This window comes from Equus quagga, chromosome 3, assembly GCF_021613505.1.
Source record: "Equus quagga isolate Etosha38 chromosome 3, UCLA_HA_Equagga_1.0, whole genome shotgun sequence".
Lineage (NCBI taxonomy): Eukaryota > Metazoa > Chordata > Mammalia > Perissodactyla > Equidae > Equus > Equus quagga.
In genome coordinates, this window is record NC_060269.1 from 67,859,635 (window position 1) to 67,872,550 (window position 12,916).

Sequence of the window (12,916 nt, forward strand, 5' to 3'; positions counted from 1 at the left end):
TTAAAATTACTGTAAAACTGCTATAAAGAGGTTAAATCAGAATCCAGAGAGACCACACTCCCCATGCTGCCGAGGCTGCCCGCTTCCTCCCACTAGCTCATTTTAGAAAAGGAGGGACAGACTTCCAAAAGCACCTTGTTGAGATTTACATATGGGTTTCCTTTAGTTCAACCAACACAAAGTTATCCCTTAATTCCGTGAAAATAGCTTTTCACACATCTATGCACACACAGTCACACACACATATAAAACATTGGCAGCAGGTACTTTTAATTTGCTGGAAAATATTTCTAAGAAGTCAAACAGCTCCAGCCCAATGAGCGTGCCCTCCGATTGGCTAGCCAGACCAGTTGAGGGACCTGATTGGTCCCTGATCCTGAGGACCGATAAGAACGGCTATAAAATCCCTGGGTACAGCTCTTGGGCCCCCAGTTTGCAAAAGCCAGAGGTGCAAGAAGCGGCGACTGCAGCAGCAGCAGCAGCAGCAAAAGCGACAGCAGGAGCAGCAGCAGCAGCAGCAGCAAAAAACCCTCATCAAATCCTCACCTAAGCTTTCAGTGTATCCAGATCCACATCTTCACTCAAGCCGGGAGAGGGAAAGAGGAAAGGGGGGGAGGAAAAAAAAAACCCAACAACTTAGCGGAAACTTCTCAGAGAATGCTCCAAAACTCAGCAGTGCTTCTGGTGCTGGTGATCAGTGCTTCTGCAGCCCATGAGGCGGAGCAGAATGATTCTGTGAGCCCCAGGAAATCCCGGGTGGCAGCCCAGAACTCAGGTAAGCGGCAAACCCGGGACCGGTTTCTCCCCCAAAGAGCTGTCCTCATTTGCCTCTCGCTTTTGCAACTGTGTCTGTGACGGCTGATCTTGATAATAAATGTGCTTCATGCCTGATGGCAATAAACTGCCAGTGTAATCCAATAGCCTTAGGAAGTGGAGCTCCTTTGTTTAATAAATTGCATGCAACTAACGAAGAAGCTGGGCGCTCTGCTGAGGGTATTTCATTGCATAAGCCTAGCCTGATTGCCTGAAATCTGGCACGTACCCTCTTAGGGGGGAGGGGGCGGGGGAAAGGCTTGAATGTTGGCATGTTTCAAAGCGCTCTCTATACTTTGGAGAAGCTGAAGCTAATCTTAAGGTGACACATGACTTGTCTGATGCTGTCCCTCTTCCTTCACCCTAGGAACCTATAACTTGACTTCCCTACCCCTTCAGAGAACACACAGAAGGCTCCCTCTGCAGACTGATCTACGGAACCATAGCCCTCAAGTCTGACAAATCCAGGGCAGATTCAGAGAAAACCCTACACATCCCACCCCCAACACTGCTCCTTCTCTCCCTCCCAGCTCTCTCCGGCTCCATTCAGTCGCCCATGCAGCCCGTGGCCAGAGAGCCCTTGAAAAAGAGTATTTGTGAAACATAGCAGCTGTTTCTCCAAGGGGAAGGTCTCACTCTAGTCCTGACTCCTGGAGCAGTTAATTGTGTATTATCTTGGCCTCTAAAGGAAAAGAGTCCTTAGGAAGCCGGCATTGACACCTCTGCCTTTTGACTTCGCTGGCCCAGCTTGCTCCTCTTTCGTTACTGCCCTCTCTCCCCGAACTGTCAGCAAAGATGGGATCGCAGGTGTCCAAATGCTGCAGACCGTGCTCCCCTCGGAAGAGCACAGGTCCCTGCCGAGAGGAGGGCTTTGCTTCACTTCCTTTTGTACTTAGTTGCTATAGAGATGCAGTGATTCACAATTTGAGCTTGCCTAAAACAATAGCAACCCTAATGCATATTAAAACTGCTTAAAGCAAAGTTATAATTTGAACCCGTGGAAATATATAATTAGGGAAATGACTTGTAACATCCCAGAGGCTGCGGGTAGTGGCCGGGGGGAGGGGAAGCCTAACCGAACCGTGCTTTTGATCTCAGAGGAGAATCCTATGGTATGAAGGCTGCAGATCATTTCTTGCCGAGCTGCCTGCCAGAACACCCCCTTTCTGTAGGAGAGAAATTACTTTTATGGGAGATCTTATCCAGAACGTAGAAAGCCTCATGCAAGTTCTTTGCGGTTTTCTTCCAGTCTTGCACAAACGGTGCCTCGGCCTTATTATTCCACACCTGTGTTTCTCTTTTTGAAAAAAATGGCTTTTAATATGAGAGAGGTTATGCATACCTCTGAGCGCTGTCCTGTGGTGGGGGGTTGGGGTGAACCATGAATGGATCAGATTCCCCTCTGCACTTTGAAGGCACGTTAAAAGCCCTAAATCAGAAAGGTCTCCAAGTGGACTCCTGGCAAATTCTTCTCTGCCATTTAGGCTAAAATTCCATCCTTATTACTCTGGAGTGCATTTTCAGGAGCCAAGTGGCGTCCCTGGCCCCTCCATCTTCTGAACCTGACGCCCAGCCTTTGCCTTCTGCCTTCCCATGCTCTCATGCTCTAGGGGATGTCCTTTGATCCTACGGAGCTGCTTCAAGCTCGTGCCTTCCACAGACTCCAACCTTGCTTCTCTAGCCACCAAAACTGTCTGTAATGGTGCCACCAAGAGAATGTATCTCAGAGGGGAAACTCCTTCCCTCCCCTTCGTGAGCTCTGGCTCTTATAAGCAGAAGGGATCCGCCCCTCCCCACTCTTTCTCACCCCCACCCCCTCTGAATGGGTCTGTCTAGTGGCCCCATCACAGACTTCTAGGATAAGTTCTACTGGCCCCTGTCCTTGGACTTTGCACTACATCACCTTGACCCCTCCGGACCGCCCTCTGGTTGACCCATTTGTATGGATTTGTCTCTTTCAGCTGAAGTGGTTCGCTGCCTCAACAGTGCTCTGCAGGTTGGCTGTGGGGCTTTTGCATGCCTGGAAAACTCCACCTGTGACACCGATGGGATGTACGACATCTGTAAATCCTTCTTGTACAGCGCTGCTAAATTTGACACTCAGGTAATAAGACCTTGACCCTTGCTCCCGCGGGCTGCTTGTCTTTAACAGTGTGTTAGACTATTGTTCTTAGGAACCAGTCCTGTAGGGAACCAGCTCTGCTTCTCAGCCTCCCCACTGTAAATTCTCATCTCCAACGTGTGTACACACACGCGCACTTTTGGCCAGGAAATAGGTTCTGTATAAGACGCTCCCCACCCACTCTAATGCCCGATTGCAGCACGCTGACATAGGCTGTCTTATGGAGGGGAGGAGGGGTGTGATGAGCAGCAAATCTTTGCTTCTTCAAGGGGAAGTAAAAATGTTCTTCCAACAAAGAAGTTCTTCTCACTGTGTGACCCAGCATTCTGGCTTCTGATTTGAGTTATCAAAGTCTCAATCCCAATAATGCAAAGCCATCTGCTGGCTATTTTTAAGCTGCGGGCTGGTGGATTATGCTTCATCTCTTCCTTTCTCTTGTCTTATCTCATTACAGTGGAGCTCAATTCTCAAGGTAGTCTAAGGGTAGGGCCTTTTTTTTATCTTGGCCACAGCACACAATTTTCTCATTGCAAGGACATGCAGATGGCTGTGATACAGTGCCAAAGCAAGTCCCCTTAAGTCCCACATATTGTATGCCCTGTACTCTCTTGTCAGCTGGAGCTAAAGCTTTTCCTCCTACCCCCTTCTTTTGTAGGGAAAAGCATTTGTCAAAGAGAGCTTAAAGTGCATCGCCAATGGGGTCACCTCGAAGGTCTTCCTCGCCATTCGGAGGTGCTCCACTTTCCAGAGGATGATTGCCGAGGTGCAGGAGGAGTGCTACAGCAAGCTGAACGTGTGCAGCGTTGCCAAGCAGAACCCTGAAGCCTTCACTGAAGTCGTCCAGCTCCCCAATCACTTCTCCAACAGGTACGAAATGAGTCCACGTTTTTGCAATTAGGGAGGAGGGGGCGGGGGGTGGTTGGCTGGCAGAACCAGACACAGAAGGGGTTAAATCACCACGGTCACGCGCTTATTTTAGCTTGCAGTCTTCCCAGCTTTTGCAGGAAAAATATGTTTGTGATTGGTTGTGACAGCTTAAGCAGCCTGGATTTTTTTTCTTCACTGTTATAGGAAAAGTCTTTCCATGCAGCTAATAGAAAGCTTCATCTGCAGCGTCCCTGGGTGCGTTTTCATTGTCAGTGTCTTGCCATAAGCCTGAGGGAATTATGAAGTTTATGGAAACAAGCTTTCGACATCAAATTTGGCTGAAATCATGACTATGCACAGACCAATTGCCCATTGTGATAACCCTGGTCAAATGTCATAATGCAGACTTTTAAATCTGCATGTATTTTGAGCCAGTCCCAAGCCCAATCAGATATTTTGCTAGGTAGCCCAGAGCAAGCCATCTCACTTCGCTGGGACTCAGATTTCCTTTATGAAAAGTGAAATGGCTGAACTGGATGATTCCTGTGTTCCCTTCCAGGCCTGTGTTATCCCATTCCTCTGTCCAGTGATGGCATCCTGTTCTGGTGACCCCCAAACCGCATTCTCATCTTAGTATTCTAACATGACGCGGAGCCACTGAGGCAGTAATGTTGGACCATCCTGCCTTTCTGTGCCCCTGGCTCACTGTCTTTTCCAGTCAACAGCGAACACCTAATACATGAGAGGGCTGACATCCTCATTCCATGGCCTAGAAAGGTTCCCAGCAAGACCTGGGCTTCCCCCTCTGTGATCAACTTAAGAGAGGTACTGACGGGGCTAGCATGGAGGTATGGCAGGGACAGTGCAATGGGTCAAGTTCAGCCCACTGTGATGCCCAACAGCCTAAAACCTGACTCCCAGTCCTGAAGTGCTATGATTCTTTGACTCTCCAGCCAAATCTGCAAACATTCACAAAGATCAGTCCTGTTCGTGTTACTGCAACCACATGAGAGCTAACACTGATTAAAATCCTAGCCAGGTGCTGCCACTCTTCTTCGAACAGTGGCAACAGCCCAGTCCCCGGTGCTTTAGTTGTGTACATAGACACACCTGGAAGACAGGGAAAGTGGCTCCTCCTGGGGAAAGGCTAAGGCCCTTGACATTAAAACATTGTAAAGTTTCTGATTCACTCTTAACTACAGATCGGTGCTCTTCAGGACCTCATGTCAATTTATAAAAATCGTTTGTTCAGTCCTTGGAAGTGACTCTGTCAGGGACCCTTAACTGATTTTCTCAGAACAAGAAAATCAAATCAAGCGTTTATCTCAAATGGCCTGACTCTCTATGTTGACCTTGGTTTAAAATTCTCCAGTGAAGATTCTTGTTATATCTGGGAAGAAAAAAAACCTGGCTAATTGTTGAAGACTCTTTCACCATAAGAAAAAGAAATAAGGGATTCTTAATCTGACAGGGGCTAGGGACACAGTATGTGTTTGTGTGGTAGCTGGCAGGTAGGGGGATGTTAGCAAAGCCATTATTATAAGTTTCAATCTTTGAGGATTCTGTGACAACTCAGGATCTATGATATGGCATTAAGGCATATTGAGGCAATACTAATCTATTTCAACTGAGGAGCATCTTCCATTATGAAGGGAGAGGTCTTATGGAGAGGATGGTACAGATTCTGGACTGGTGATCTTACCTATCTAAGAAGAGACTAGTAATACAGTTTTTGCTCTGGGCATTATTCCTTTCAATAGGCGCCTTCTTTTCACCACCTTTAGAAAATAGTCACAAGGAGTCTTGTTATCTTCCTCTTTCATCATAGGGGAATCACACTTATTAGGAAAGTGGGAAAAAATGGCCACCCCATAAAGACAAGAATCTTCCATCAACTCTACCTTTCTTCAATTATTTCACTTCAACTGGCTAATATTATTCCTGCTCAGAACTGTGGCAATTTCCGGTTCCATGCTGGGCTTGATTTGCTCTATTTAAGCTCCTAGCTCTCTGAAACATCCTGCTTTCCCAGCCTCTGTCCCACTATAGAGACAAGCTAAGTTGTGCCAGTTGGCACAGATTTGCGAAAGGAAGTAGTTACAGGTTCATTCCACCTTCCTGTGACTTATCTAGCATGAGATTTGGGCCTGGGAGAATCCAAAAGCCTGTGACTGGACCAGGATTCAAAACAAGGAAGTTTTCCATGAAAGAAATGCACTTAGAAGAGAAAGGATAGCTGGAGTGTCCCCTGGCTGAATTTGCAATCTACGCTTTTAACCATGAGGGAGTCGGGCAAAACTGACCCGGGCAGGCTGGGCAGTGTGAGGCTTGGGAAGAAGTTAGACCAACCCAGATCCAGAGTGGGAAAACCGACGAAGCTTCCAGCTCTCTAGGGCATGGATAGGGAACAGGAAACAGAAGAATAATATTGATCAAGGGAAACAAAGGACTATTTATAAACCTCACACAGAACGTTCCTGGGCAGTATGTGTATTTGGGGAAGCATGGCTGAAACAGTAGCTATGGAGAATATCTGATCTTGTTCTTTACCAAGAAAAAAAGTTGGTGATGGAATTTTCAAAGTGCGAAGAAAGAAATATGCTTTAAAAGATCCTTCCAGGCTGGGTGATCAGAACACTTAGCCCACCAAATCTTTGCAGCACATCGCACCACCCCCCCAAAAAGACGAAGAAAGGAATCTTCTTAAGTAGTTCTAATTCTTTCTGGAAAGGATGCACCTTAAGCAGAGTTGCACTATTTTTTGGTTAAATTGAGAAAGAATATAGGTATTAAATCCCTAGAAACATAGCCTGCCGTAGCTGGAGATGACCATAGAGGTTATCTAGACTAACTGGCTCATTTTACTGATTAAAGAACAAAGGCCCAGAGAGGGAGTGACCTGCTGAAGGTCACACAGCTAGTGAATGACCAGAGTTGGGCCTAGAACTCAGGTGGCCTTGCGCCAAGTTATTTGATTTCTACTTCAAAAATGGCAGCCAGTAAAACCTGCAGGAAATATCCACAATCCAAAAATAGAATACCAAGAAGAATTGAATAAATGTGCCCCATGATGATCAGTAATTAAATTTGTGTACATTCTCTCCTCAGAGAGAAGGCACATCTTGCCAATAGCTATAGTAACATCAAGACTTGGTACAATAAATATGTGACAATTGTCAAGCCAACTTTTGCTGAAGACAATAATCTCCTACATAATCTCACTTAGTGACTTATAGGTAGGAAATGCCTGTCTCATTAACCCACATAATCTCAGAGGTCAATGCCAAGTTCCAGCCCTTAGTGGAAGGCACTGGGTTAACCTGTTGCGCACTCTGGCTAATGGTGTTGACATCAAGGCAGCCTGACAAGCTTTCCAGACTTGGAGGAGCTGCTAACGGAGCCATGGACATCTACTGGTCTAAGGAGCTGTCTTTGAGAGAGCTCAAAGAGAGAAGCTCCACGAGAGGAGCTAAGGTAGATTTGGGGGAAGTCACTAAGAGTGGTCAGGCTGGCAAGGTCATCGTCAAGAAACACCAAGAACAGGTGTCATATCTGGGCCAGCAGAGAAAGCAAAGGAACGGTAGGAGCCCTCAGAGATGGAGTAGGTGCTTTGACAAAATAGGGCCAGAGGGGCACATCTGGCCTTTGAGAGGCAAGGCTAGCTACAGAAGCTTAGTTTCCTTACTGGTGTTAGTCTTCGTCTGGACAAGAGCTCTTTTCAACATTGATCTAAGGAAAGACAATCTTCTCTAGCCCGTTTGGGAGGTCATCTGGTGTGAATAGTTCTTTCTAGTGGAAGGGTTAACTTCTAAGTAATAAAGTGCTTATTGAGGGCCAGTGGGGTAAAGGGTCAGAAACCTGTTCTCTAGAATCTAATCACCTGGTGCAATAGACCCAGAGATCCAGGGGACCAAGGTCCTGGCAGAACTCAAGAGTAAAGCGATGCCTGGGCGTTCTACGTGGGTGTGGAGATGTCTGAAGCTGTTGGTACAAAGTAGTTTATTCTCAGTTTTTCCAAAACCATTTTTTTCTCCCCATTTCCCCATCCAAGTGAGATCTGCTTTGACTCATGTGCTTTATAATTCCAAAGGGTTGGAAAATGTGTTTCTGTGCCAGAGAATCCCAATTTTAACAACAGCTGGATATAATCCTCCCTCGTGGGAGGGTAGAGCCAGGACTGTGTCCGAGACCCAGACACGGCACTTCTCTTTCAGGCCCCAGCTTCATTCTGCTCGCTCCCAGAAGGGTGACCGCTTTGCTTCATTACACATGTTCCACTCTATTTACTGAACATCCTTGAAAGGACCTCTCTGGAGGGTTAAGCTATTCTAGAAAGATGTTTGATCCTGTGCTCTGTGAGGTGTGAGTTAAAAATAAACAGGTTCCTTTTCATGGAAGATCTTGTGGCCCAAGTGACCCTTGGGCTCCTCAGAGGAAAGGTCTCTCCATCTAAATATTACAGATCACTGTCATCAGGAGAGTCTCTTCTTCGTGAACACAGAGCTAATGGGTTTTGACAACCGCCACCTCAACATGGAGCAAAAGCACCCCAACTCAAATTGGAAAATACCTGAACTGTCTTCCCAAAGAACAGGACGAGTAATTTCTATGCTATAAATATCAGACAGTTTAATCCTTTCTGAGCCATAACACTTAGCTGCAGTATTGGGGATATTTAAAGAACTTGCACCAAAGATGAAGGCAATTTATACCAAACACAAGGTTTTTTGTAAAATTTACCAGACCTACAGATAATTTTTCTTCTGGGAATCACGAGTTACTGGAGAGAATTATGTTTTTAAAGCTCCATTTCCTCAGTGGCCACAAAATAAATCCAGAAATCGACAGTGAGCAGGCACTATAGCCTGATGACGCTGGCACATGGGGCTGGGAGACAAAGGGCAAACCATCCCCAAACCATCAAATGCTGACTTGTGTGATACTCACCAAATATCTATAAAATGTCCAAAAAGGGAAGAGGCCAGAAAAGCTAGAGCAATGGGAGAAGGCTTCTTGGAATTATTGAAACATGAATCCTTGAAGACCACCATTGTTTCCGTTAAAATGTCCTCATTGCCTGGCATTTGGCCCTCTAACTACAATATACCATTGAAGGAAGACTGAAAATGGGGTCAGTCATAGCCGGTAGCAAGGCTAGCTGAGCGTGTGCTGGGAAAATTACACAGAAGAGAAACATGCACGAGATACTGAAGACAGGGGCCTCCTCTGAAAATAGTCTAGTCAGAGTTACGCGCTCATATACACATATACCTGCACACACACCACCAAGAAGAAGGAAAAGTGCCAAGAAGCACGAAAATAACTGCAAATTCATGTGTCAAGTGTTGGGCTCACCTCATTGTATTTGACTTAGTCCTGCTTCTTCCACTATCCCATTGTGTGAACTGAGACAAGTCTCTGCAGCTATCCGAGCTTAGTTTCTTCTCTATAAAATGAGATGATGAAATAGTCCCTAAATGATCTCTGTGATCCCATCTAGCTCTATGATGCTTTGTTTCTAAGAATTTTAGACATCTCTGTCAGCCTACTATTCAAAGTATGATTTAAATCTCCTGACGGAGATTCTAAACATGAAGACGGAGCTGTCTTGCATTGCGTGATAAATCCAGGAAGTATATGCACCCAAACTAAGAAGACATTGCAGAAAGATTAGACACAACAGCCACCTTCAGCTGATGAACTGTTTGTGTTTGCATGGTCTGGCCATTCGGGACAGGTGTTGGCTAGAGCCCCAAGGAAAGCCTGGGTCTTGCTTTGCTCTCACTGAATGATTGTCACACGTGCCCTCTTTCTCAATACAGATACTATAACAGACTTGTCCGAAGCCTACTGGAATGTGATGAAGACACGGTCAGCACAATCAGAGACAGCCTGATGGAGAAAATTGGACCCAACATGGCCAGTCTCTTTCACATCCTGCAGACAGATCACTGTGCCCAAACACACTCGCGAGGTGACTTCAACAGGAGGCGCACCAATGAGCCACAGAAGCTGAAAGTCCTCCTCAGGAACCTCCGAGGTGAGGTGGCCTCTCCCTCCCACATCAAACGCACCTCCCACGAGAGTGCGTAACCAGGGAGAGGCATTCACAACCTCACCAAATTAGGATCGTTTGAAGGGTGTTCACACACCAATTTTGAGTGTACTGTGCCTGGTTTGATTTTTTTTAAGTAGTTCTTATTTTCTATCCCCCTTAAAGAAAATTGCATGAAACTAGGCTTCTGTAATCAATATCCCAACATTCTGCGATGGCGGCGTTCCCACAAACAGAATATGTGTGATCTTTCTGCCTCTCCTCAGGAGAAAGCACCCTCTTTTATCACTTTCTTCTACCATGTCTTTTCCCAGCTCCCCTCAAACTACTCTCGAACACAAAACATTCATGTAATTCCCCAGTCATTGTAATTGGAAGATGTGGAGCCCTTTAGAATGGTTGCCCCGGTAGAGTTAGGCTGATAAGAAGCAACTTAATTTAAATGCATGTCTTAAATGCTCATAAAGATGTTGAATGGAATTCGTGTTATGAATCTGTGCTGGCCATGGACGAGTATGAATGTCATGTTTGAATTCTTGATCTCTCATGAGCTAGTGTCTTATGGTCTTGATCCTCCAATGTCTAATTTCCTTTCCAACACATTTACCAAATTGCTCAAGCCTGGCTCTCCAGCCAGGCTTTGAGCCTGCATCTTCTTGCATCTAATGAAAAACAAAAAGCTAACATCTTTATGTACTGTAACTGCTCAGAGCTTTAAAAGTATCTTTAACAATTGTCTTAAAACCAGAGAATCTTAAGGTCTAACTGTGGAATATAAATAGCTGAAAACTAATGTACTGTACATAAATTCCAGAGGACTCTGCTTAAACAAAGCAGTATATAATAACTTTATTGCATATAGATTTAGTTTTGTAACTTAGCTTTATTTTTCTTTTCCTGGGAATGGAATAACTATCTTACTTCCAGATATCCACATAAATGCTCCTTGTGGCCTTTTTTATAACTAAGGGGGTAGAAGTAGTTTTACTCAACATCAAAACTTAAGATGGGCCTGTATGAGATAGGAAAACCAACAGGTTTATCTGAAGGACCCCAGGTAAGATGTTAATCTCCCAGCCCACCTCAACCCGGAGGCTACTCTTGACTTAGACCTGTTCTGAAACAGCTCTGTCACATCCAACTGGGAATTACAGGAACCAAAAAGAGCATCCCTTTGGGCTTAGACCACTTAGAGTGTGATAAGGCCTACTGTACCTTGGGAAGTGGCAGTTCTTGACTCACCACCTTTCATTGGTGCCTGGTACTCTGGCAAACTGATGATAGGGTGGGAGACGTTCCATTAAATCAATCAGGAATGAGTCAATCAGCCTTTGGGTCTTTCACTTGGGGGACTTGGGGCTGAGGGGGTATAAATAATCCTGGGCTGTCCAGCCTTAATAGACTCCTCTTACATTTTTGTCCTGTAGCACGCTGCCTGCCAAAGTAGTCCTGGCAGCTGGACCATCTCTATAGGATCGCAAAAAAAAAAAAAGGGAAAGAAAGAGGGAAAAAAGAGCTGGTGGTTTGTTCATTTCTGGCATGATGTTTACAAGATGGCGACCACCAAAGCCAAATGATTAACCTATCTATGAACAACAGTAATTTCTCAGGGTCACTGTCCTTGAACCTAACAGTCCCTTATGAGCGTCACTGCCCACCAAAGGTCAATATCAAGAAAGGAAGAGGAAGTAGGGGTAGGACTGTAGGGGCCACTCCAAACTCGCTTAGGTAGAAACTATTGGTGCTTGACTCTCACTAGGCTAAACTCAAGATTTGACCAAATCGAGTGATAGGGATCCTCGTGGGAGGCGGGAGGGCACATCTCCAGAAAAATGAAAAGCAATACAACTTTACCATAAAGCCTTTAAAACCAGTAATGTGCTGCTCAAGGACCAAGAGCAACTGCAGCAGACCCAGCAGCAGCAGCAGCAGCAGCACAAGCATTGCTGCCTTTGTCCCCACACAGCCTCTAAGCGTGCTGACATCAGATTGTTATGAGCATTTTTATACTCAGAACTGTCCCATCCCCAGGTCCCCAAACATATGGATACTGCCTTAGCCTCTTGGAAATCAGGTAGACCATACTCTAAGTTGACTTTTCCCTTCCCTCCTTCGCCTGTCCCCCACCCCCTGGCAAGGCTGACTTCTCCAAACCAGAAAAGCTATTAAAGTTTGTGTGTTGTGTCCATTTCACAAACCCACTAAGCCAGGACCCCAATGCGACAAGTAGTTCATGAGTACTCCTAGCAAAATTCTCTTACTTCAGTCCAGTAGATTCTCTTCTTTGCTGTGACCTCTTCAAACCGTGATACCACCCCTTTTCTCCCCACAATAATATTTATATATGTATCTATAATACATATATCTATACCTACGGAAAGAAGCAGTTCTCACAATGTTGCTAGTTTTTTGCTTCTCTTTTCCCATCCCACTCTCTCCAACTTCTCCTTAAACTTCCAAAGCTTCGTCTTGTGTTTGCTGCACAGAGAGATTCGGGGGCTGACCTAGACCAGTTTGCATGATTCTTCTATTGTGATTTGGTTGCACTTTAGACATTTTTGTGCCATTATATTTGCATTATGTATTTATAATTTAAATGATATTTAGGTTTTTGGCTGAGTACTGGAATAAACAGTGAGCATATCTGGTATATGTCATTATTTATTGTTAAATTACATTTTTAAGCTCCATGTGCATATAAAGGTTATGAAACATATCATGGTAATGACAGATGCAAGTTATTTTATTTGCTTATTTTTATAATTAAAGATGCCATAGCATAATATGAAGCCTTTGGTGAATTCCTTCTAAGATAAATAATAATAAAGTGTTACGTTTTATTGGTTATTTTTCCCCAATGTCTTTCATTGTTATTCTTTAAAAACCTCTAGAATGAGACTTTTTGAACATGAAGTTAATGGCTGATTACTTTCTTTAAAGTCACTAATTAAGTGTCAATATGTAAATGAATATAGTTTAAATCAACATTTTCCATTTTCCTTAAAACCATTTAGCGGCTCCTATTACCCTCACAGTAAGATTGCAACCCAAACTCCTTA

The 12,916-nt window shown here is 44.8% G+C and overlaps 1 protein-coding gene across 1 annotated transcript; it reads left to right on the plus strand.

The window, feature by feature from the left end:
- The first annotated feature begins 463 nt into the window (after positions 1-463).
- STC1 (stanniocalcin 1) lies at positions 464-12,505 on the plus strand. The gene is made up of 4 exons (XM_046655628.1): positions 464-775; positions 2,775-2,917; positions 3,591-3,802; positions 9,625-12,505. The coding sequence occupies exons 1-4, from the start codon at positions 658-660 to the stop codon at positions 9,893-9,895; spliced, it is 744 nt and encodes a 247-aa protein (XP_046511584.1). The 5' UTR covers positions 464-657; the 3' UTR covers positions 9,896-12,505.
- Positions 12,506-12,916: the final 411 nt, after the last annotated feature.